At 52.3% G+C, this 26,383-nt stretch overlaps 1 protein-coding gene across 1 annotated transcript in view; it reads right to left on the bottom strand.

Annotated features, from left to right (window-relative positions):
• Positions 1–21,883: 21,883 nt before the first annotated feature.
• The window catches only part of MID2 (midline 2), a 114,106-nt gene continuing 109,606 nt past the window's right edge, over positions 21,884–26,383 (bottom strand). Inside the window, exon 10 of the mRNA XM_055818183.1 lies at positions 21,884–25,347. Within this exon, the coding sequence (XP_055674158.1) occupies positions 24,945–25,347 (403 nt within the window). The 3' untranslated portion in view covers positions 21,884–24,944. The remainder of the gene's footprint in view (positions 25,348–26,383) is intronic.

Genomic DNA, 26,383 nt, shown 5'->3' on the forward strand with positions numbered 1-26,383 from the left:
TCTGTGCTACCAGGGCACGTGCCAGGGAAATGGCACATAGCCTGCCAGTGGAATTTTTCCTCATCTCAAAAGGAGACTGTGTCACCAGCCCTACGGGGTTTGGGCTCCATGCCTGCTGCTCTCCCACGTTGCGAGGTCCCTGGTACGAATTCCCTACCCACCCATGATATGAACTAGAGATTTCCACCCTGGAGAAGCAGCATGGCTGGAGCCACTGCCAGCAGGAACCCACGTGTCCCAGACAGAAGAACCTCCTCTTCCTCCTGCATTTGTGCAGGTTTAGCAGCAGGGCTAAGCCCTAGATTTGCAGGGCTCCTGTCCGGCTTTCAGCGAAGCACAGAGGCGGCAGCCACTCTCCGAGCAGCCACAGCCTGTTTTGGGGCCAGGTCCCACTTTCTACAAGGTCTTGTGCAGTCTGCTTTCAATTCCTGCATCCTCAAAAGTCACCCATGTGCTGTTTCACCTTACTGCTGAAGGAAAGTGAAAACATCCCACCCACCATGAGGATTTACACCCTTTACTATGGGTGCCTGGAGAGACAAGGAATGAATGCTGCTCCCCACATGTGCACATCACTCAAGGCTGGCTGTGGATCTGATGCTCTGTGTAAGAAATATGTATGCTCCAGCTGCAGGCTAACAGCTCTTGGCTTGGTGATACCCAGAGACCAAGTATGGTAAATAAGAGATTAGCAACACACTGTTAACACTTCAGACTCCTCTGATGTGTTTGTTAATGTCTGCAAACGAGCTACACTCCAGTGTTTAGCAACATCGTTTCAAATGTCACCAACAAAGAAATCTAAATCTTTACCTGATTTTAAAAACCTTTAAAATTTCAGCATTCCTGTTTACATGCAATTCAGAGCGTAAATAACACACAACATACTTTTATGCTTCACCCTTCATTTGGAGCATGACAAAGGTCTGCACGGCTCAGCACAGAAACTGCAAGGGGAAGGAATGTTTAAAGAGAGATTCATCAGAGGGAGGCGCATGGCAGCCCCTGGGAACAGGGCGCCTGAGCGGGAGCAGGGAGAGGTGGAGGGAGCAGGGAGCTGCGTGAGGATATGAGAGGTGGTGGAGAGGAGTTGATCCCATAGAGCAGGGGTCCTCAAACTACGGCCCGCCGGCCAGACATGGCCCCCCAGGGTCCTCAATCCAGCCCCCGGTATTTACAGAACCCCCCTGCCGGGGGTTGGGGGCGGGGGACACACCAAGCCGCAGATGACTGCCTGCCACTTCATCCGGGCACCGACCCACTGATTAAAAAGTTTGAGGACCCCTGCCATAGAGCAACCAGATCAAGGTGGGTCTGAACGCCTAAAGTGCCATTTGCCTTTTCTCACCCTATATCCTGGTGGTTTGTCAGAGCAAGAGCTCCCCGTGTTCTCTGTTGAGCTCAGCAATAAAAGAGGAGCTAAAGGACAGTGTCCAAAGTTCAGCGTCCAAGTCCAGGTAAGCTTCTCCCAAAGAAGACATCCAAGATGATGTGAAAAACCTCACTCCATATGTTTCTGTTTCCTTCCCCCCCTTGTGTATTCTTCTGTGATTCTGGTGTCTCTTGTCCCTTGCTGGGAGGCTGTGGGGTGCCAAGGGAGACAGGCTCAGCCAGAAACATCTGGGAAGGCTCCTGGCTACCAGACAGGCTCTGGAGGAGTCTAAGAGGCTACTCGGTCTCTGGGGGAACACACGCCGCTTCCCAAAACTCTCCCACTGGAGAGTGCTTCCTGACAGGTGCTGTGTACTGTGCTCAGACGGCAGCATGGCATTGCCCTGCTCTTTGGAGCTGGGGACCTCCAGGAGTGGGGGTCTTCTCCTTGCCTGTCTTGTTCCAAACATCCAGAAACTAGGACTGGAAAAAGCAGGTGCAGGCAGTTTTTAGCATGTGCTCCTTCTACCTCTGGCTGTACCCATTCTGGGCTGTGCTATGAATAACTACTACTCTCACCCACATGTCTTCCCATGACCCAAACTGGGGTGTTTTCTTTCCCTCTGGGAGAACAGCACATATACTGGGTGTGGAATGCTCCTACGAAGAGCTCCCACTAAAATCTGATTTAGGGAACAGTATATTACTCTGCTGAATTCAATCAATCAGGCTGCCAGCATTTATTTGCTCTTGGCGGGGGAAAGGCAGCTCAAAAAGACAATCAGAAGAGGTAACTTTATGTGTTTTCCTTCAGCAGCCAAGGTTTCAAAGTCCTCCAGTAGCAGAGCTGTGGATTTTGGCACCCACATTCTCCAGGCACAAGGGAACGGGCAAGAAGGCTGCTGAGTGTGCAAGGTTCTGCCACATCCATCACTTTGGGAAATCGGAAGAGTCAGACTCCTCTGGCAGGCTGGTATTTCATCAATGGGGAGCGTGTTCAGCACCCAGGCAGCAGGGAGATGAAGGAGGTCTTTGTTATGGGAAATAACTTTGTCAGTCAAGGTGGGGGAGATCCTTATTGAATCAAATTTTCACCCGTTGTTATAAAGATGTATTTCATTGTGATCAGGCTACTGTCTTGTCTTCCTCTGCTGCCACTAACACATGCTGCTGCTGCCAGTCACGCTGCTAATTACCCCACTGCTTATTAGCCTGGGAACGGCTCTCGCAGCCTTTCCATCTGTGGTCACGTGGCCCTGCCAGCCCTCTAAAGTGTCAGTGCCACGCAGGCGTGTGAGGAGCTGCCTCTGCTCAGAGGTACAGCCAGGACTGCATCACAGGTGTGTGAATGTTATAGGATCACAGGGAAAATCGTGGTGGGGAGGCATTTTGGGAGTCTCTGCTGCTGCCTCCTGCTCAGGGCAGGGTCAGCTATGGGGTCGGACCATGTTGCTTGTGAAAGTATTGGAAAGAGACAATGTGGGGCTGCCCTTGGAAAGATAGCTCTGGGTCAGCAGTATCCTAGAGAAGTGGTTTTTTGGGGGACCCAAACTTCCACAGGTACCTTCAGTAGAGATGAATGACAGGCTGATGCGCGACGGGCAAGTTGCTGGGATCTGGGGCTGCAGCTGCTAAAGGGAATGGTTTGTGCAGGTACCAGGAATCACCCTCAGCACTGTCACCACAGAAAGCAGCTTAGAGTGAAATGGGCTTTGGCCAAATGGTCCTTTGCCAGTGGAGGGAAGAGGGCACCGCCTGGGGATGTGCTGTGGACTTGCAGTGGGAAAAGCAGGCTTGGCATTCAGAACAATCTCCACATGCTGAAAAAAATAGTCCAAAATCGATGACAGAAAATTCAATAGTAACAACTGCTAAGCACTGCACTTAGGGGAAAAAACTGCAACAGGATGAGAAGAGGCATAACGGGCTCTGTGGTTAGAACTGCAGGGCTAGCCAGAGAAGGTCTGACCTGCCTTAGAGGATGTGGATGTCTGGGAGCAGCAAGCTTCACCCAAGGCTTTCTTATCCCAGGCTGAGTGGTTCTGTGTGGCCACAACTCCTGGCTAATGAGGCACTGGTGGCTGTGGTGCCCAGCTGGGGAAAGGCAGTCTGGGTAAGGCTACGCTCCCTTGTACTGCTGGTACCCAGGACCATGTGGAGTGAGCCCTGGGGAAACAGTGGGAGACAGGAGGTTTGCAGGAGGCCTGAGAGAGTAAAGCTGGTTGAGTCTGGGAAAGTAGAGGGGGAGATCCCCTGTAACAAAATTCTACCGTCAGTGACTGCTGTGACAATGATGAATTAGGTTTTTTTTGTCAGCGGGAGCCGGACAAGAGTAGCAGGCATCTTTCTCATCAGGGGATGCTTTGACTAGCAGTGGCAGTGGAAATCTCTCCTCTGGCATGGACTGGCTCTGGCTACCCTGGGGGAAGAGGGGTCTCAATATCAGCTACGGTCAGAGCTGTCTCCAGGGAGGGCTGTGGCACATCCCACCTGGGAACAGCTAGGGACCAAAAGTCTTGTCACCGTGTGCTGGTAGGATGTATGAAAACAAGCCCCACCACTTCACCAACACTTCTGTAGAAGCTGCACCTCTCTGATTCCCTAGTTATTTATTTACTGCCCACTTTCTATTAAACCAGCTCTCCAGGGCTGGGGCAGGAGTGCCAGAGGCAGGTTTGAACACATGTGGGGCACCCACTGTAGGGCAGGGTGGACGCAGAGGGGCTGGGGCATCCATGTGTGTGCGCTCCTCATTGCTGTCAGTGTCTCCCAGCCCATCCAGACTCCTGCAGTGCATGTCAGGCATCAGGATCTGTTCTCCCTCTGCACCAGGTGAGGTGGCTCAGCAGGTCCTGTGGACCCTTCTTTGAGAGCAGGTGCTGGAGGGAGCTGGAGGCACCTTTTTTGGGAGCTGTCTTTAAAGCTGGAACACAGTATGCCCAGGAAATGAGGCTTGACACAGCGAAGGCTTTGCAGATCTCCCTAGGCCATCTGGTCTGGGCTCCCTGTCCCCTTGGTGGATAGTGATGGGACATCTTGAGCTGTCATTCCAGCAAACCACATTTTCATTCAGCCTGGCCCTGCTTGGATGTCTTTCTTGAGAGTTGGCTCAGCAGCATTGGAAGTGAAACCAGAAAACAAAAGGAGTTAGTTCTGTCCTTTGAGTGTGGGGAGAGTGGACGTTTTTCTCTCTTTTCCCAATAAGGAGAACTACCCGCATCCTGGATCTCATCCCTGTAGTTTAAGCCAACAGCTAATGGCACAGGAACACTTTCACAGGCAGACTATATCACCTTCATAGATGACTACAGACAGCCCCACGCCCTTCACACACAGCTAAAATTATATCCAGGCTGAGCCAGAGCCTGGTGGCAGCCCAAATAAACAACTGCCACAGCGGAGCCCAGACAGGAGCCACAGCTTCTCCTCATCTGTCATGCAGTGGAGTCACTGTGCAGCACTGACAAATCTCAGCTGCAGAAATGCAAGCTCTGATGCTAAGCGGAAGCTGGAGTTTATGAATGGAAAGCAGGATTCAATGTGCTTTACCGTCTGTTTGAAGAGTCAGGAAACATTGGGACTATTTAATTGAAAGTGACTGTACAAAACCCAGAATTAATTCTTACTAAACATCCACAGTGACATTTTTTTAAGTGGAAACTAAACAGGGATTAAGGTGAAGCTTCCTAAGACTTTCCCTGTTGTGACCAAGAATATTTTAAGGCACCAGACTATGTTAAATTTGAAGGAATGAGCTGATCTGGAGTTAGTCATGTTTTTTCCTCTTCCTCTGTCTTGCTGCTCAGGCAAGCAGAGGGAGCTCAACGTGCTGGGGTACTAAACAGAGATGCTCTTAAATTGTGTGCCTCCTCCAAGCCCTGATGTCCCATCCCTGTTTGCAAGCACTGCCTGGAATGGGAGCGAAACTGAAATGCTTTGTAAAGGAAAGCCTAGATAAAACGAGAAAGATCATTTCCCCCTGTGGTTCCCCAGTGCTCTTGCCCATGCTCAGGAGCCCACGTTCCCAACAAGAAGTGCTCATTACAGATCCAGAAAGGGTGGTGTTGGAGATGGAGCTGTTAAACCCCTCACACTTGCTATGCCAAGGCAGAAAGGCATGAAGGCATCCATGGAGTGAGACACAAGATGTCCAAAAGCAGAAGGTAAATTGGAAGTGAAACCTATGTTTCAGATGTGTAGTCCTGCCTTCTGCTCCGTGGGGCATGTCTGCGCAGCAAGAAGCTCTGTTGGTGCAGTTCTGTCGGCAGCTGGCTATAGATGCTCGTGTACCTCACCCAGTCCCATGGGCACATCGCAGGTGGTTTAATAGAGACCAGCTCAAGGAGCCATGTGGTTACAGTGTGGGGTGAGATGCTGTCGATAAGTGGAACCCCACTGCCATGCCTGTGGATACGTGTAACAGTCTTAGCCTGCTGGTATTTTTTGTGCGGTAACAGCAGCTGAGCAATGCAGGAAAAAGCATCTCATGACAGGTTGGGGGCTCCGTTCATGCATGGAGCATCTGCAGCCAAATCCTTGTGACAGCACACAGAGACGCTTATCCTCCCCTGCCTCTTCCCCAGGGCAATTTCCTGCTGGCAGCAGTGACAAGGCACAACGAACTCCTGTCTGGATATTTTTATTGCACGCATTTCAGTCATGGGCGAAACAGTAGGCAGCTGAATCTTCTCCAGAAACCTTCTGCTCCTTGCTTGGAGGTGGTCTGCGGGAAGGACCCTGTCAACATAGACCTGGCCGCTTTAGAGGGGTTCACTCCTCTGTCATAGTGTTCAAATGGGATGTTTTCTCCTGAGGCCATGGAAAAAACTTCCCAGGTTTGCAGGAGCATGCAGTGCCCAGCCGGTCCCGCAGAGCTGACTGCTCCAGGTGGACTTCTAGGGGTTTGTAGTCAGCCTTGTCTCTGTAGCACACTGTGAACCAAGGCCACTGGGTGGTCTTTTCCAAGCCCTTCTTATTGCAGCTTCTGGAATGAAAGATGTTAGCTGTAGACTTGATCTCAAAGGTCTTTTCCAACCTAAATAATTCCATGATTCTGTGTGGTTCATCCTTTACCTCTGCTTCCGCCTCCTTGGAAAGCAAATTCCTGGCAAACTCTTCTGGAAGTTATCTTTACTATCATAATCCTCCAGCTAGTTGTTTCTATATAGTACCAACACAGCTTGCCCAGATGAGCCGACACATCCCGTGTGCCAGCACCCTGGTCTCCATCAGCAAAACAGTGCTGCTCCGCTGGCAGCAGCGCGGTTCCTACCAGGCAGATGTGTGAGGGCTGCCTGCTCTCACTGCCTGCACATGCAAGTGCTGCTGCCTCCACCTGTGAGGCTCTGAGCTCTGGCAGCCCTTGCAAGGAGCCAGCAGCTTTGTAGCTTGTGTAAACCTGGTTAGCCAGTAGCCACAGCCTTTTCTTGCCCTGTGTCCTGGAGCATCTGTGCTCCTTTGCCTGATTGCATGAGCTGTAACCAGCCTCGCTGCCTCCTACATCAGACCCCCCAACTGTGTCCGAAGCTCAGTGCCAGACCCACAGCCTGGATTTGTCCACACTGTGATTTCCCTTGAATTTGGGTGGGTTTGAGACTGCAGTGCTGAGCCTTACCGGCTGCTGAGCACAGCACAGGAGGGCTTTGAAGGGTCCCCAGCCACTCTGCCCATCTCAGCAGAAGTCAGACCCTGCCTGGCCTGTCAGCACATTTGAGAAAGAAGAAGAAGAGAGGGTGGGAGAGTTGCCAAGGGCGATGCAGCAGCACAGGCAAGGAGCTGAGCAGGGCACCTTGACACCTCCATCCTTCTCCACATGCAAGCTGGGCGAGCTCTGTTCACTGTCAGTGCACTGGGGAGGAGCCAGGAGGGAGCAAGGGCTGTCTTGAGAACAGAAGCGAGATGGAGCACACCGTCCTGTTGACAAAGAGCATAACCTACTAGAAGATAAAAGTTTTGCTGGAAATTAGAAGTTAGCTCTTGCCCATCAGGGCAGGAGACCTCCTGTGGGAGTAATATGGACAGAAACCTGGTTTTTTTTTAATGGTATGCTTATGAAGTTTCTGAAAGACGTTGTACGATACCGTGCCCAGAGCTGGAGGATGGCTGCCACCCACTAACACCTTTTGGTGCAAGGCTCCTCCACTCCTCACTCAAGCTTCCAAGTTTCTCCATCTCCCCCTCTCATCCAGTGTGCTATTCAATTAATTAAATATTCTCTCCTACAGATCAATGGCTGAGGGTGACACACACTTAATGAACAGCTGCAGGTCCCTAATCACATTGGCAATTAGGAATGTAATTAGAGCACTTGCAAATGGTTTTCATGCTGATAAAACATGACAGAATAGAGCATTTTCACTCACTGTCAGCTGCCAGACAATCTGTTACCCATCTAATGGCAATTTAATTACAAATTCCTTCACTACCTTTGTTTCTGATCGCTCAAGTCCATGGCTTGACTGGGCAGGTCTTGGCATCAAGTGCAATGCTACCCAACATCAGTGGTCTACAGCTGTGGATGGAGAAGTCCAAGTGAGGAAAAGGGGTTTCGGGAAAGGAGGTGTAAGAAGCTGGTCCCTCCTGCCTGACTTGCTGCTGAGACAGGTAAGAGCCCGTCCAGAGGGGCAGAGACTTGTCCCACCGGTGTTTCTCAAAGGGCTGAGCATAAAAAAACATGGGAAGCATTTTTGGAGGAGGTCCTGGCTGGTGTGGCAGTGAGCAAAGCTAGGGCAGGGCTGGAGCATAGGGCAACCCCCCTGAACACCTGAAACGATGCCGATTTACCCCAGGTGAAAACATGATGCTGAGAAACATCACACTGGAAGCCTTCCATAGCGGCAGTGAAAGGCTTGCTCATAGGCACATCACAGACAGGCATGAGATCTGGCTCTAAAAGCTTTCTGTTTCAGTGAGGGCTCCCTTCATCTCTCTTTTGTTTCAAAAAGTTACTCAGACTCTTTTGTGCAGTACTGAGACCTGACCCTTGGACTTGTGAGCTCCTCACACTGTGCTCAGGTCCTGAGCGAGGGCTGGTCAAGCTCCCCCCAGGGATCAAAGCCCCACCTACCGATCGATCAAAGGTGGCATTGTTCCTGTGACCCCACTTTTAGCTCCTGAATGCCCTTTGCTCTCCTGGGACTTACTCTGAAGTGCAAACCGTGCTTGCTGTGAGCTGGCACAGCCACAGGACAGTCTTTTCTTCCCAGACAAAGCCCCAGCTGAGCTGAGATGATATTTGGAAGTCACAAAGCTCCTGAGCCAGCACACGGTACTCCCAAACTGTCCGACTGTGGCTCTCAATGCCGTCCTGTGCTACACAGCGCGATGCGGCAGCCCTGAGCAAGGGGCCGCAGGGGAAGGCAAAGCCTCAGCTGCAAAGACCTGCAGCTGGGTCTCCTCTGAGTTGTGCTCAGCCCTGGAGTCACAGCTACTGAACTCAAAAAGCTGACCCTGCCCCAGTGATATCTTGGCATTGCTTTCAGAAAAAAAACACAAGCGGCTTTTGTTCCTTAAAGCTTTTCTTGAAGCAGCAGCTCCCATTTAACTGGCAGCTGGTGGTCATGAAAAAGAAAGTGAGGGCAGCGTGGACAGAAGGGGATCCCATTTTAAAGGGATTAAGGTGAAACCCAGGTTAAAGCCAGTACTGCAGCCTGTGCTAAATGAGCTGGGGGCTCTTTGGGGCAGCAGTGGGTGTGCTGGGAGGGCTGTGCAGAGGGCATGTCGGGAAGCAGATCCCAGTTCCCATGGAAATGCATGCGTGGAAGGATCTGCTTATCTTGTCTTCACTGCACCACAGCCCAGGGGGAGCGTCCCACTTGGCTAAGGAGCCCTGGAGGATATAGGTATTCCCCATGATGATGTAAGAGGCACTCGATGGGCCCCTGCTATCAGGGTTACTTGGCAAAGAGGCTCCCATCCCATTAAGCAACCCTGAATTGCTCCGGCATTGACTCTCCTGGAGAGGCGCAGGGATGCAGGAAAACAGCAAGCAGCATCCCAGCCTTGCCCACTGTAAGAGTCGGTCTAAGGAGAACAATATTGTCTCAACATTGCCAACTGAGACCTGGAGATGGAACGTGGTCCTCATGGACACCAAGACACCAAGACCCTGGGAAAGAGAACTGCACGGTACGAGGAGTACTATGCCGCTCCCTGCAGCCTGGGATTGAATAAGGCCACATAACAGCTGTCCAGAAGATGGATCACAACCGTGGTCATAACAACGAACCAGAAAACAATACAAGAACACGCCTCCTGGTCTGAAGCTGCCCTCCTCTGGGGCAAGATAACCTGGCTCGAGAGGGCAGAGACTGGCGGCAGTCCATGGACCAGAGGAGGAGCAAGGTGTGTTGCTTGGCATAAAAAGATGCCTTCTTAGCAACTGAACTTTGGAGAGCTTCCCCACCAAGGATCACGACGATCGGAAGGACTGGCGGGACGCTGCCTGGACCCGGGACCATATGGACGCCTTGGACCCATGGCGGTAGCTATAAACCTCTTTCCTTTTCTTTTTACTTTACCTTTTATTCACTTTCTGTCTTTCTACCTATCGCACGCCGCTTTACGGGCAAACAATAAAATTGTGCTGTTTAATTGAAGCATAACCCCTTGGCGTGGTTGCCTTGATTTTTGCGCTTTGAGATCATAGTTAACGAACCATCACGAGTCCACTGAGTGGACCCTGACACCCACCTCCCCAGGCCAGGCAGTGCTTGTGGCCATTTCCACACCTGCTTTCCTGGATCTTCGTGATGGTGACTTAATTGGGAAGCACACGTGGCTGTGAGCAGTGACACTGGGGCTCCACTGTGCCATGGGGCCAGCCTGGCTGAGGTGAAGAGTGGGAGCCAGGGCTGTGGAACACAGCCCGGGGGCAGAGCTGATCAGGGTTATAAAATATAGCAACATCTGGAGAGGAACAGACTTGCAGAGACAGACTTTCCCCCAGAGATTTTTTACTGTGAGGGCAGTTGAGTTGTCAGTGTGTGCACAGTGTGGAGGGGCAGGGGCCTCAGGCTCCATCATGCCATGAGGGTGAAGGCACAAGGGTGTCTCCATCGTCTCAGAGGATTCTGCTGTGTATTTGTGCAGTTGCTGTGCTCTGTTGAGCTGAAATAACACTGTAATTTTGTCATCAACAGCATTTCCCCTCTGTTCTTAAGGTGCTGTGTAAATGTTAAGAGTGTTTAATTCATTATCAGGTGGTACAGGATTAAGAAGCCCACTTTACAAATGAAGACACTTCTCGAGAGAAGTTATTCACATCAAGGTCACATACTGAGACAGCTGGGAACAGAATGGAGGACTTTTAATGACAAGTGAAGGGCAAAGATCTGACAAATGACTGCTGCACTTTTGGTACATAAAATACCAGAGCCCAAGTGTCACCTAAAACATTCAATCAGCTGAAAGTGGTGATGTCTTCTTGTAACCGCTGGTAAACAGGGCGGCTGCACTCACAGCTCTCATGGGCCTTGTAGAGACTCTGCTGGTAATTTTTTCACTGTTATCGAAACTTGCAACTGATGTTTGATTTGGCTGCATACATGTTAAAAATGTACCAAAGCTGCACAGCATGCTGATGTCAGCAGCACAAGCACGGCCGGTGCTCCCAGCCTGCAGCGTGGCTGTGGGCAGCATGGGGTGACCTGGTGCTCTGCTCTGCCAGTCCCACCATCCAAGAGCTTTTTTTCTTTCAAATCGCCTCACCAATCACTTCTGCCCTGACAGCTCAGTACTGGCCCTGTAGTTGCAGGTAATTAATGAAGGATTGTCACTGCAAAGGTACCTGTATGTTGGAAGCAAGATAATGATGAAGCCTCTGTCACAAGGCTCCCAAGTACACAGGCAGGAGCTGCATCGCCTGGATCCAGGCTCAACACTGCTGCATCCAGCTGATCAAAGGCAGCAAGCTGAGGTGGAGCAGTCCCTGTCAACGAGCCATAATGAGGATTTTCACATGGATGGCCTCTGCAAAGAGAATCCCTGGCAATGCATTTTTTAATTAAATTTTAAAAAGGGCCAAATTCAAGCCAGGAGAGACAGGAAAGCAGGGGCCATGCGAAGAGAAAGCACTTGGCTCAATGTGGTTGGGAAAGAGAGGGAAGGATGCATTTCTAGGGCACAGTTGCTGAGAATTCAGGCAGAAGACCATGGCCATGGAGGTATGTCTGTGCTCACAGGCTGTGCCGAGGGGACCGCACAGAGCCCCTGCTCAGTGTGGCTGTGGGTGTGCTGCTGCACACAGAAACATCCGCAGGAGCTGGCATGGATGTGACTTTCCCTGTATCCTGGGGCATGGCCATCCCCCAGAGCTTGGGCAGGCCTGGGGGAGCTCACTGTGCTGTGTGACACTCAGTGGGAGCAGTTATTCAGCTCTGGGGGTCCTACGTACTCAGGGCTCAGGGTCTCCTCATTCCTCGCCCTGTCCCCATGGCTCTGCGTGCCTTTCTGGCTGGGTGTTTGCTTTTAAAACTCCTGGGAGTGCTTGCCTCCTCGCATCCCGCAGCTGACCCAGTTCTTGCTCGTTGCCATGGAGAACTGGACTCATTTCCATTGAACAGTTTTTGTGCTGCTCCTGTCTTGACCACGGGGACCAGCTTTGGAGCAGGGACAATGTTGTGACAAGCCTTGGCATAGTATTCCCAGGAGAAGGGGCTAGGTTAGTTTCGCAAATACCACCGAGTGGCTGGAAGACAGTTTCTGCCTGCCTTTCTCCAGGTGGGTCAGCACATGTTCCTGCAGCTATCTGTCACATCAGTAATTGCTTCCAGTGCTCTCTCCCGCAATACAGCTCCTGCCACCTGCGCGTCCTGCCACGGGGTTACTGCGGAACCTGTGCAGCTGATGTCTGCTGGTTTTTGGGCCGGTGCTTCTGGGTAATACCTAACATTTTGTTTGCACTCCCCTGGGACCCCAAGAGGAAAATAAACATCTAGTGGCTCCTGACGTTGGATCAGCCAATGCACTGCTTAGTGGCTCAGCTGCAGTTTGTGATCTTCCCAAGCAGAGGCTGGGTCCCGTCGCATTGTCTGCACAGAGCCATCGGCACCAGTCCTGTGCCAGCCTCACTCCTGTCTTGCTCCCAGATGCTGGTACCTCATGCTGGTGGCTGCGACACGCTGGGCTGCAGAAACAGGAATGCTGCTGGCATCCCCTCCCCTTAGCAGCTCCCTGCCTTTTTTATCTGAGGCACAAAGTGCTGCTGATGTCCTCAGCTCCATCAGAGGGATGGAATCTCTCTGCTGCTCTTGTGCTGGCGCAGTGCTGGCCAGAAAGAACCAGCTGCCCCAGCAGCACGGCTGCACGGGGCAGAGCTCCATGCGCCACTCCACACGGGGCACTCTCACACCCTGCCCAGCCCTCTTCCCTGTCCCCACTTGGGCCCAAATGCCAACCGACTTCAGGTGACAATCTTTGTAAGTCCTGATTTTGACACCCCCTTTAAAATTCAGAAAGACTTCAATAAAGGCTTTCTGGTGTCATTGCAGATATTGTCCATCATTCCATAGCCAGACCAACAGAGTATTTCTGCAACATGTTAAGTGATGCTTTGACATATCTGATGAACAAGAACAGTCAATTTTAGGGGCTGATACTTCAGATGAGTATTTAAAATAAAAAAAATCAATTAGAGTTCTATTAAGGAAGACTAATCTGGGGCCAGTTCAGACAATGTAGTACAGGCACTATAAATCATTCACCCAGTGCAGTCTATGAAAGGCTCAGGGGTGTAATTTTCTGTCCATTTATTAAACTGTTGGTTTTGGTTTTTTTCAACCTAGAGTGAATTCACCAGTAAAAGGAATTTAATTCATGGATGAAGGGACTGCAGCTTTGTATTCCTGGCTAGGATTATCACTAGTGCAAGCCATTGTTGTTAGCAGACAGGAACAGATGAGGCAGTCTCTTGATGTCACTTGCTATATAAAAATAGTAATTTGTCCTGTCTCTTTTCTTTGCAGCTTCCAGGAGAAGGGGTGAAGCTCCAGGACTCCCAGAAAGTCAGTGGGATTTTTGAGCTCTGGCAAGGGAGTTTGGTGGGTTTTTTTTTTATTTTTAATTACTTGTTTCATGAACTCCAAAGGAAACAAAAAAATAAAAAGCCAACATCCACTTTCTCCTCAGCCCACCCCAAAATGTGCTGCTAACCCTTTCAAGCTCATGCAACAGCTTAGAAATCATCCTTTTCTTGCATCCCCCAAGTCTCAGAGCTTGGGCTCTCAAGATGAGAGCCGCTGGCCACAGAGCCCTGAGCATCTCTACCATGAGAGCAACCTGCAGGGCTCTCGCCTCCTGCCCTGCCCATGCAGGAGGAGCAGCCTTCTGGGAGCTGCCCTTGCAGACCCCAGCTCTTGGCATCTCAGACCCCACTGCACTGTGTGCATACACCTCGGCTGGGCAACATCCCTCAAAGACACGCTCATAGCGACCTTCATTAAGCTAACAGCTTGCAGGCTGATTTTTCCCCTCCTGGTTGATTCGAGGAAGCAATTTCTAGTTTGATTTGCGGTGCTTGTGACACTGAAGCCTCGTGTTCAAAAGTGCATTCCTGGAAAGCAGTGGAAAAGCTCATTTCATCTTCTCAGTGAAGTCTTTTTCTTTCTATGAAGGCAACCTGCAATGCCAGTAATGGTTTTAAATTTACTTTCACAGGTGCTCATCAACAAGAGATACTGTTTCCTAGAAACCAGAGGTTAATGGAGAAATGCACCAAAATAAAGCAAGAAAAAAAGGGAAAAAGCTCCTTCCTGCTCTCTGGCTAGCATCAGCTGCTTCATAAAAATAAAGACGACTAGCAATTACATCCTTGCATACAGGGTAAAGCTTTCCCTTGCTTCAGGAAATGTGGCTGGAGAGCCCTGGACCATATTCAGCTTGCCAAGGGGGCTGAAAGGAGCATTCCTGTGCCAAGGCTGGTGGCACTCATCCTGTACTTGTCCTGGGACATTGACTGGAGGGTAAAGCAGGAGAAAGGAGGGTCCCACAATGATGATTTCGCTCCAGAGGCTCTGGGCACAGCCAGAGGACACGAGAGGAGTCACTGCCATGTTTCTGTGCAGGGCAGCCCATCTCAGTACAGGCTGACCCTGTACCATCTACTCTCCCTTTGCCCTGTATCCCCCGCCCAGCCTTTCCCATTCCCCCTGTCTGGCACCAGCTGGGCTGGGTGCTGAGCCGCACAGTACAGCCTCAGCAAGAGTGAGCCTCCTGCACTGCTGTCCTGGCGCTCCTCATCCCACCGGGACCACGCGTTGGCCTTGTGGTTTATTCTGGGTATGTGGGTTCAGGGTTGGGCTAAGGAAGCTCAGCTATGAAAAGCCTCAGAGGCTAATGTGTGCCTCCCTCCCACCTCTCAGGCACGTCCCATTTCCCTGATTAACACAGTCATTACATGGACAATAAAGCAATCTCTGGAGTGATGGTGTGGAGTTTCCCTTCGTTTGCTTGTAGTGGAAGGATGGGGAGGGTGTGATTCACAGCACCCCTGAGACTGCCGCTTTCCAAAGGCTTGTGTTTCCCAGCAGCTCCCAGCCCTGCCAGCTCTTTAGACATCTGGATTAACTGTCATCCTCTGCAGCACTGAGGCTCATCGAGGGAAAGGGCAAGTGCCCTGTTTATTCACAGCAGCAGCCAGTCCCGATCCTATCCGCCAAAGCTGTGATCCCTATCAGCAGTTAATCTACTCCACAGCAGGGAAGGAGCGACATGTTTTAGAGCCCAACCCTGCACAAGAGGATCCTCTGCTTCCCTCCATTGCAGGTTCCCTCTGGAAGCTCTTGGCCTCCGTGTTGTCTCATGCACTGAAGTCCACAAATTGGTCACAGCTTGAAGTAACTCCTCCTTTCCAACACTTTAATGCTGTTATTGTACTTGACAAAGGAGGCAAACCAGGAGGTCTTTGCCCAAATCCTGAAATTATCAGGAAGCAAATTTTGAAACAAGTGCAAAAAATTATTTTTTTCTGATGCTGCTTCACAGTTCATGGACCCCACTGCTGCAAGACAAGTGCTGGAAGAGGAGTTATTTGTGGGTGGAAATCGCTGTGCAGAGTCAGCCTAACTTCCAGCTCAAAACCGCCTCTGAGCTGCCAGCTGCCAGAGCCTGCCAGGACACACTCCCTATGTGTAAATGAATCTCTAAGTGCTGCAGCAGAACCCATCCTGGAGAAGGCTGTTAGGCTTGCTGGATCTGTGGGCAGATGGCTGCTCCTCTTCCCTGGCAGGCTGCAGGTGGGGATGGCAGACAGTCACTGCAGGCAGACACAGTGTGGCTCAGCCACTTGCTGAGCACAGGCTGTGTTTCACAGCTTTCTTCTCCCTCCTCTGGGTAGAGGACAGTGGGCTCAGGAGTACTTCCACCCACAGTGCCTCAGAAACTCCTAGGAGGACACATCAATCCCCCCCAGAATAGGAGGGATGAAGGTTGCCCATGACAACTGGGATGGGAGCCAAATGCAACTGTCACAGGTGAAGTGGATTTCACAGGCTCTTCCAAAGCTCTGTGAGGCTGCAGCATCTCTGCACTTTGGTGCTCAATTAATGTTAGATGAACTTCAGCAGTAAGCGGTTCATCAGCCACCAACTGTGGCTCATCTGTAACGAGGACCCATAGACAAGGGCTGGCTGGTGCTTCTGACTCACTCCTTGTATCAAAGGGGGTGTCTTGCTTGAGGCTGCTGGGTCTGATGAACATCTGAGCTCCCTGTGACTAGTCATGCTCTTTGTCCTATGAAGAAGAAGTTTAGTTTGAATATTAGGAAAAAATTCTTCACTGAAAGGGTAGTCAAGCGCTGGAACAGGCTGCCCAGGGAGATGGTGGAGTCACCATCCCTGGGAGTGTTCAAATCAATGCGTAGACATGACACTTAGGGACATGGTTTAGCGGTGGCCTTGACAGCGCTGGGTTATGATTGGACCTGATGATCTTAAAGGTCTTCTCCAACCTAAAAGATTCTATGAAGACCTATGAGATGGTCAGAAGAAATGAGAACTGGCTGGCTGTTGCAAGCACCCCTAACCCCTTGGACACCTTTGAGCCAGCAGTGCATGTGTATGTGGTTGCAGTGAGGGAGCTTGGCCACCATCACAAGCCATCTCCCTTCAGACCCTCTGGAGCATGCAGAGCTGGCACACATGTGCTGGAAACAGCTGGCACAGGGAGGCATTGTGACTGCAGAGGGGACATAGTTACCCCACCAGGGCAGCTGTGGGTGTCCTTGTGTTCCAGATGCGTGTGGAAGACGGTGTGCATATGCACTGGTTGAACTGTTTGTCCAGGGAGCTGCTTTCTGCCAGGATCACTGCCAAATCAATGTGAGGAGGCCTCTAGAGCTTTCAAAAGGAGCAAACACTGACAGGTAGCCTGGAGCCAGCGGTGGCGTGTCCTCTCCCTGTCCCCACTGGTCCATGCTGTTGAGTCGTGGTGAGAGCTTGGTATGAGCCCCAGCAGAGTAACCTTCTGGAGGGGCTAGGGGCTCAGCTGATGTGCAAGGGGGGGTGTACAGGGTGTATTTTCACTGCAGTTTTGGTGTTTTCACTGGGTGGGGTAACAGGCAGAGAGCGGTGCCTGGCATTTCCCATCGTAAGGCTTTGCTTTCTGCTGGTTGGTTGCTGATTTGTAACTATTTGGGTAACGCTTCCGCTTCACCAGGTTTAATTTTTCAATTTTCAAAAAAAGAAAAGGTCCCCAAGCTCAGTCAATCCCGGCAGTCACTGGGGTGAGTGTTAAGCACCATCCTCTAAAAGCTTTAATAGCTCTGAGAAGGGCAGTGCCCTATGCCACCAGCTCCTGCCCACAGCAGGACAGTTGCTCAGCCTCCCCACGCCGAGGTGCCAGCCTCCCGCAGAGCACAGCCAATGCTGCTGCATCTCATGGGGGCTCTGGAAATGGGTATTTGTGAACCACTCCGCTATCGTGGCCAATGCCACAGAAAAGCTCATGTGGAAAGGACAAATTCTGCTTTCTGTGCAGCATGGGAGTGCTGAGGGTAAAAGGGTTTAACAGCTGCTTCGTTTCGATGAGCAGCTTCTCTCCCGAGGAAGAACAACCTCTGTTAAAGAGCCAGGGATCATGTAGTCTGGGTACCATCAGCTTATGCACAGGCAGGGACATCCAGGCTTCTTGGACAGGTCTTAATTTTGACTTTGCAATGCTACCATCATTTTCAAAGCATTTCCTCCTCTCTCTCCCCTCTCTGTGCCAGCCGACAGAGACAGAGCCCTGGAAAATTGGAAAGGAACAAATGAAAGTGAATGTGACTCATACCCAAGGAACAGAGTCTCCAGCACTGATTTAGGAGGCAGTTGAGTATAGACTGGTATTTCTGGTGTGTGATTTGCCCTTGATTTGTGGGCAGGAGCTGCATCCCCTTGTGCAGGTTTTAGGAGTAATTAGATCTTGCTCTTCTGTGTCGTCGCTGCTCCTCGGGTGTTAGCTGGGCTTGGTGCAGGGCTGGGCTCTGATGGTTGGGACCTCTCCAATGGCAGGGTCTGCTCACCTGTGCTTGCGTCACCTCCTGCCTTTTGCACGTGTGTTAGGATCTGTGTCAGAGCCAAGTGGGAAAATGGCCTCCTCTCTGATTTGGTAGTGTTGGAAGAAAATTTGGGAAAGTTTGAGATTAAAGGAGAATCCACTCACATTTTTTACTGATGTGTTGGGCTTGCCTTTTAAAAATGTTTTTGGAAGGAGGATTGCTGGAAGGGTTTGATGAATGTGGCTTGTGCTAAATTCTTGGTGTGCCCCTGAGGGCCCCAAAAATCCAACTTTTTCAGTGGGTGGAAGTTTCCAGGTTGGAGTTTTGTCGGGTTCCAGAAGCCGATTCCCAGTCTTCCTCCCTCTCTCGCTTTGAAGCGGGTCCTCCAGCCACCAAAAAAAGCTGAGCTGAGTCTCCCTGATCCTGGAGCACTGTCTGCTGGGGGTCTGGTCACTGCCTCCTCCTACCCCTGCCCCAGCCCCTAGCCCACGCTTTGCTAACCTGTGTCTGTAGTTCGCTTGAGTTACCCATGCGAGAAGGAAGATTGAAGATGCACTGAAACGTGCAATTTCACTGCTGATACCTCCCAGATCACCAAGAAGCATTTGCTTGAACTTGAAAGTTCAAAAAATAAGGAAAAATTGAATATGAAGAAAGAGAGATTTTTTCAAGAGCTGAGGCTTATTTCCTGACTTGCTGATGTCGGCAGCACTGGTCCCAGTAATGTTAGTGAAAGCAGCATCAGGCTTATTTCCTATTTAGGCTGTGTCAGAAAGACTACCTAGAGCAGCCACAGGGCTGGTGGCAACGTGTGGTTAAAGGAGCACAGAAGGCAATTTGAGACCTTCCTATCTTGTGCCTTTTGATACTTGCTCTCCAGCGGTCCCGCTTCACAGCATCCCTGGCAGCAGAACAGCATCTTCATCCTTTGCTGGGAGGCTGGAGGTCTGGGAGTCCCAGGCTGCAAAGGGCGGGCTGAGGCAGCTACCACATGCCGAGTCACTCTCTTGCTTCTTCATATTCTCACCTTCAAGCCTGAGGGCATCTCCTCTCCGTTTTCTGTTGCAAGGGCAGAGTTCTAGCCAGGTGATCAAAGCTGCAGGTTCAGCTGGGACCATCTACTTCCTGGTCTCCAGACCTGCCTTGGAATAAAGAGCAGCTTCCATGCCCTTCCCTTCCCCAGATGCTGTGGGCCCCTGGCCTTTGTCCCCCCAGTGCTAGGGGACCTCCCAGGCTGGCTGGGCACACTCACAGTGCCAGCAAGGGGGCTTGAGCTGCTAATAGAACCCAGGGTGAGTCCCAGCACCTGGATCCCTCTGGAAGGGAGCCTGGAAAGCCAAGGAAGCTTTAGGCAAGCCTAAGCATCCCCTCCAGCCCATGGCCAGTGATGGAACTTGTCTCCCAGTGCAGGGCCCAAGCTGGCAGCAAAAGCTGAGCCTTTGCTGCAGAGTTTTACTCCAGTGACTGTGTTAGGACATCGCAGCTCCTTGCAGGGCTTGGCTCCTACCCGGGAAGTTACAGGCTCCAGGCCTGGAGGCCGAGTAGGTGGAGGTGACTGTTATCTGGGCTGCAGATCAAGTTCTCCAGGTGGTCCCCAGGGAGGAGCAGCACCACCCTCATGCTATGCTGTCTGTCCTTTATGTCAGCTGAACTCTTCTCTTGGTGTTTCAGACATGCCACTATGCAGAGAGGAACTCCAGCCCTCAGCTTCTGCCCTGAGCTGTCACCACCATCCAAAGAGAAGGCATGTGCAATTAGCAGGCTCATTGACTTAGCACCACATGGGCAGGTTTTGGCTATTGGCTCCAAAAGCGAGAGCTGGATTGCAGTCTGACTTCCCGCTTCTGAACTGCAATTCCTTTAATCTAATGGAAGACTAAGAGGCAAAGCTAGCGATGAGAACTGGGATGTGTGTATTTGTACCTGCTCCGCTGGGAAGCTCTCAGACCCCCATGCAGGTCTCCAAGGCAGAACTAGATGGAGGTACGTGAATTCAAGTCCAGATGTCAAGGTGTCCATCAAGGGCCAAGTGTTATTTTCAGTGTGTCGTTGCTTTGACAAATGTCTGGAGCTGAGGAGTACCTGGGTATCTCTCTCTCTCTCTCTCACACACACACACACGCACCACCCCCACCACCCCACCACCCCCCACCCCCTTCTGTCACAGGACAAGCAGCAAACAGGCTGGTGGGAGCAGAGTGACATGAGGATGGATGAAGGGGCTGGGGTTGGAAAAGCCTCCTGGCAAGCTGCAGATAGTCCGGGGCTGTCTCGCTCTGCCAAGGCTCTGGGTCAGGGAATGCTGGGTCTGGAAATGTAGCCTGTGAACCCTTGGGGCTGCAGCAAAGGCTTGTTGCGGGGCTCTGGATTAGTGGGGTCTTTAGGCTCACGGTGTTGTGGGGAAGAAGCAGGAGAGTTAAGGTCAGGTCCCAGTGAGTGGCTCATTACAGTTGTCTTTGTCAGTGACACCAAGCAGGAAGAGCAAAGGTCTGAGATAACACAAATGCCACAGATTTGTCCCATAATGAAAGCAACTACTCAATCTTGAGGCCAGGCTCCATGTGTTGGTGGTTAATGTTTAATGGAAAAGGCCTAGAGCAAAGGAACAAAGTAAGAACTATTTAATTCTGGAGTGTTGGTTTGCACCGTATGTTTTCCACTTAATAAATATTTTAGGCACTTATGCTCAACCAAGAAGATGGGCTCTGTCTTCCATGGGCTTGTGCATCTTCGCTTCCCCTTGGCAAGTCCTGGGCTCCCCCCCCTTTGCCAGTGCCTCTTCTCCAGGCAACTGGGGAAGATTTCTGCCCAGTGACCCCATCTCAGCCTGCAAAGCCCCTGCACAAGGTCCAGCTCTGTCTCAGCCGGGAGAGGATGGGGTGGCACATGGGCCCCTGCCTACCCAGGGACCAGTGCTGTTTGGTGGGGTGCAGGGGACACCCTGAGGGACATGTCCCTGGATGGCCAGCCCAGACCTTCTTCCTGCCTTCTGCCAGGACCCAAGCCACAGCAGGTCGAGGCTCAGTGCTGCTTGGGGCTGGCAACATCGGGAGCCTGGTGCTGGGGGCTGAGTGAAAGGCCCCCTCATGTTTCTCCCTGTCAGGGCTGGCTGGACTCCTGCACCCTGAAGCAGGTCTCTGGGGCAGATGCAGCAGGACCAGGCCCCTGCCCCACAGCCACAGCTCATTTTACCTGAATCCAGCCCGCCGTGCTGGCATATGTCAACCGATAGGCACTGAGAGAGATGAGCTGGCTGTCAGCCATGCTGTGCTGGGGCAGTGGCTCCTCTGTGGAAGGGAGAAATGTCACAGCCAGTGCCCAGCCCCACCACCACAGTGCAGGATGCGATCAGCCTCCATCCCTGCCCTCCCACAGCTCTCGAGGCACTGGGTGCGTATGAGTGGGATCTGGGTTCAAGGGCAGGAGAAACAAGGCTCCAGCAGTAACTGGCTAGCACTCAGATTTCCAGCAGTCCCTGTGGCCGTCAAAGGCTTGGGAAAGGGAAGGCTGGAGCACTTGGTGTCCTGATGACCTGGAGAGTGTGCCTTTGCATGACAGCCTCTGGGGGCTGACAGCAGCATGGAGAATATTTATGTGTACGGATGTTTTTAGATGGGGCTTCAGCATCCCAGGTGACCACAGACTTTTAAGTCAGGGTTGCAGTCCAGGACAAGCATGGATGGTACCACGTATCCCCCTGCTCCTGTGGATGCACAGCCACATGTTTGGAAAGTCCCCCTGGACAAATGTGACATCCCCAGTGAGAGCAAACCCTCCTGCTGAGCCGCCCCACAGAGCCTGCTGTGCTCACAGGGGCTTTGCCAGCCAGGATGCTGCCGGGCCGGCTTGTGTTGCTGATTTATTGCTGTGCCCATGGCTCAGTAACCCTGAGGCTAATGCTCTTCATTTTGTCACAGGTTTGGAGAAAGCCAGCTGTGATTCCTAAAGAGACCATCCCAGGAGCAGTGATGTCACTCAGTGCACAATCTCTGCCACAGACAGACATATCCGATAACGTATATATATATTATATTATTTTTTTTTATATATATATATATATATATATATATACACATTAACAAAGAAGTTGCAAAAAAAAAAAAACCCCAACAAAAAAAGGGAAAAAATGTAACAGGACAAACAACCCTCCCCCAAAACAAAACTGAAACAAGTATGTTACATATGGAAGAGTTCACCACATCCCAGTCTATACAGCGGAGTCACCAGGAGCAGATAAGCCAGCATAGCCCCTCCACCCGTGTCCTGCCCCCACGCAGGGGCTGTGGGAAAGGCGCTCATTCATAACCCTGGGGGCAGGGCCTGAAGGGGCTCGCATTGGCTGGAACTACTGCTGTGTCATCACCCCCAAGGTGGCTTTAACCGATGGGATCGCTCGCTCATGGGCCGGGGGCAAAGGCTGCAAAGCCGCGGGGCAGCATCGTTCTAGGAGCAGGGACCAGGGATGGGGCTGGTCCTCCCACCCTCCTCCTAACGCCTGCGTGGGTTTTGCTTTTCCAAAACCAGGAGAGGAAAACATGGGTGACTCGGGAAGGGCTCCCAGTGCCAGCACTGTCTGCTCAGGGAGCAGGGCTCCCCTCACTTCGTCCTCCTGCCTGGCCCGGGTACGAGACATGGGTGGCGGGGAAGGGGGGGATCCCCCCTGTAATTAGTGCAATTTCATCAGGTGCAAATGTCACATTAATGGCTCGTGTGCTCTGAGTTAATGGATGCACTGAGTCCTCTAGCAATAAGCCAGTCAAAGCAGTGCTGGTGCCAGCGGAAAGCTTGGCACCTGGATTGCAAACACTAAAATCCATCTCCAGTGCTTGGGGATTTGTTTGAGGTTGGCGTATTATCAGCAGCCCTGGATGGGACCAGCACACCGGGAAAGGACTTTCATGATAGCCCACTGTGCCTTTGAAAAAACATCCAACTGAAAATGGCAGCTTATCCTCTTAAAATTAATTGTGGCTGTGTGCTTAGCGGTTGGGAATGGCAGGCGTGATGTTGCTGCATCCCCACCTGGTGCTCTCTCATGCAGGGGGGCAGAAGAAGCAGATAAACCTGCTATCTCTGCTTGGGAGGGATGTACTGCGGGCCATCAGCCCCTACCAGGCACCATGGTCAGCAGCCTGGATCAGAGGCAAAATCACCCTTGGCTTGGCAGTGCAGGTGGCAGATCCCTTCCCTGCAGGTGACACCCGCTTCCTGTCCCACAGCGTCAGGCAACCAGTCACCAAAAGTGTCAACCAGGTAAAGCAGAGGGCTGCTGTGCTGAGAAACAGGCTCTTTTTATACAGTCTCCCTGAACAGAGCTACTGCCTGTCAGCTGCCACTACCAGACAATGACAAGTGTCCCCCTGGCCAGGCTGCTGGTGGGGAGCACCCACTTTTGGACAGGGCCAACTGGCTCCCACCGAGTTCCACCAGACTCTCCCACAGCCCTCATGGGACAAGCCTTGAAGTGCCGTCACCCTGTCTGCATCAGCCACCTACCCCTCTGAGGCTGGGCTTTGAGGTAGTTCCCTATAAGCAAAGTCTGAAAAAAGAAAGGAAAAGGCTGGTAGAGCTCGGAGGTCTCAACCTGACAGTCCCCGTGTGATGCCACCGAGGCACCTGACAGCACCACATCCAGAGGAGAAAAAGGGATTTTCCAACACCACAGAACAAAGGCAAGTACCAGCTCATCTTGGGCCGTCACACTGCCCAACCTGCTCGATGATGCTCGCTCCCCCTGGCATCCCCACCACGCCGTGCCACCTGCCACAGGCGAGATGTCAGCCCACCTGCCCCAAATCGTGCCATGGACCCTGGCTGCAGGTACCCACGCTGGACTTTTTCTCCCTGCAGTGCAGGGACTGGTGCACCTGGCCCAGTTCCTCCTGGCTTTTAAGCAAATGTGGAAACTGAGGCTTGGCCAGGGGACTTGGTGCTTGTGGCTACTGGGAGCACTGGTGGCAGCCAAAGATCTCCCAGTAACCAGGGGCTGGAGCCCTCATGATGGATTCAGTCCTTTGCCACACAGCAAACAGGATGGCTCCACACTCATGCCACTGTGGTGGAGAACAAACCAAGAGCCAAAATCTGGCGTCATAAATTGAGATTTTGGGTCATAAAGCACAGAGATGGTCTTTGGGCAGGATGTGACCATCTGCTCAGCATGGGGAGATGTGTTTTTTCTGCAGGGACACCAGATGCGAGCTAATAGAGAAGCTCCATGCAGAACTGCACATGGTGGGACACAGCTGGCCCAACCCCGCGTCAGGAAGGAACAACTGCCAAACCTCCGTGCTGGGGTGAGACACTCCTTGGCTGGCTCCTTAATGGTGGGGACCTCCCTGACTCCTGCTGAGCTCCCAAAGGAGGAGACATGGCAGGGTGGGTGTCCATGGCTGGCTGCCCTCCAGCGTGGGACTGCAAACCCAGCTAAGTGCAGGGGACACAGCCAGCAGCAGCATGCACATGGCTGGGGGGGCAGCAGGACCATCCTCAGCACTACCCTCGCAGACCATCCACCACATAACCAACACCAGTGCTCAGCAAACATGAGGGGTCCATGTGGTTATCTACCACACCAGAGCAGCTGCCGGACTTCAGCCAGACAGAAAGTCCTCCCCAGAAAATGATGCTCAGGACCCACCTGGCTCTCGAGACAAGCTAGCAACGGGCTCCAGAAAGCCAATCCCTCCTGTTCCAACCTGCGCCTCGCGGGGACACAAGAGACATCCCCCTGCCCAGAGCAGCACCTGAAAACCCACCCCAGCCTTTCCAGCACCCAAGGGAAGACAAAACCATCCAGGTGACAATCTGCTTTGGGAGAGATGGGAGCACACCACCAAGGAGTTGCACAAGCTGCACTCACAAGCGGCGCTCACTGATGGGAGTTTATTTTTAGCCGTGGTCAGAGGTTCTTCCTTTTTCCCCTTAAAAAAAAATAATTGAGCTGCATGTAGGAAGGCGCTCGCTTGCTGGGAGTGTTACAGCTGCACAGCGGCTCTCCGGCATGACTGCCAAGCAGGCTCCTGGAGGCTGGCTCCGAACGCCGGCACCCACCAGCATCGCTGGTGCCACCGCGGGGCACAGGCAGGGCTAGGGACGCCTAGTGACAGGCTTTCATCCCTGATACGTATGGGGACTCCTGGGGCCTGCAGTTACACTCCTGTTGCTCTGGGTAATCTATGAAGTCCGGGGCGGGTAGACCCGAGAGGATCATCAAGGATTTGTTCCAGATGGTGAAGGTCGGACACACTGGTAGGATGAAGGAGACTTCGAACGTGTGGAGGTGGAGAGAGTTGGCTGGGTCGTAGAAGGAGAGCGCGTTGTTGTCGTAATCCAGGAGGACACCGAGGCGCTTCATCTGCGGGTGGACCTCCACCAGCATCTCCTTGTTGTTGTGCCTTACCATGAAGTTGTTGTTGCAGCGGGAGAAGACCCAAGATGAGGAGTTCTTCCCGATCCACTCGTTCTTGGGGGCCGACTTGTAAGCCACGCCGATGGCATACCTGCAAGAGAGGAGAAGCTTTGCTAGCAACTTCCAGCCTCGGCATGGGACAAAGTCCAGCCCTGATGGCTGCTGCCACCCCTGACGGTGGAAGCAGCACAGCAACAGCTTTTTGTGACTGAAAAGCCACTTGCAGATGCTTGGCTGGGGAAAAGCATCCCTCCCTCCCCACACAGCCTCCTGCTGCCAGGCAGAGTGAGAAGCAGAGGTGACAGAGCTGGGCACTTTCAGCAGGAACCATCCATTTTAGCCCCATTGTGCTGCACAAGCAGCTTTAACAGCGTGGCAGCGTGATAATGCTGCTGTAATGCCTCCCGGCTCAGCTCGGCAGCAGAGGCTTTCTGGGGATCTGCCTGGTAGGCGCCTTCTCATAATAAACCCCAACTGTTTCACTTCTAAGCGCACTCTGTGTGAAGGCGTTTTTCAGCCCACGGGTGGACGGGAGGCTGAGTCCGATGGGAGTGCCTTCTGAGCCAGGAGTGCTGCTGTGCTTGCTCCTTCCCCAACGGAGAGGGGGGCCAGGCACACCCAGAAACCAGGGCCAGCTCTCTGGGTCAGGGAGAGGGTTTTTCTCTGTTAATGACCCCAGCAGCTGCAAGCACAGGGTTCAAGGGAAAGGCAAGAAGTGACACCCCTCCCCTCCAAACCCTCGGGACAAAAAGCTCCCGATCTGCTTCTCCTGCCACTGCAGGGCAGAGCTGCCAGCCCACGGTGAGACCTCCCCTCTTGGCTATGCCTGAAGCCCTGGGAGAAGAGGTTAATTTCCCTGAAGCTTGTGGTCATAAGTTAGGGGGCACGAAGACAGTGCATGCTGTGTCTCCCTGTTTTTTGACTGCTGCTGCTCTCTGTTCTCTGAATCCCTCTGGCCAGCTGGAAGAACCAGCGAGCTCTGGCCAAAAGCAACCAGCTGGGGAGAGCAGGATGGGGGAGAAGGGCAAAACCAGGCAATGATCCGTTCCCCAAGCCAGGCTGGTGTGCGGTGCCCCTTGCGGATCTGTTTGAGGGAGAGCAGATGTGTTTTGCAGCAGCATGCAAAA

The sequence above is a fragment of the Falco peregrinus genome, chromosome 13, assembly GCF_023634155.1.
Source record: "Falco peregrinus isolate bFalPer1 chromosome 13, bFalPer1.pri, whole genome shotgun sequence".
Taxonomy (NCBI): Eukaryota; Metazoa; Chordata; class Aves; order Falconiformes; family Falconidae; genus Falco; species Falco peregrinus.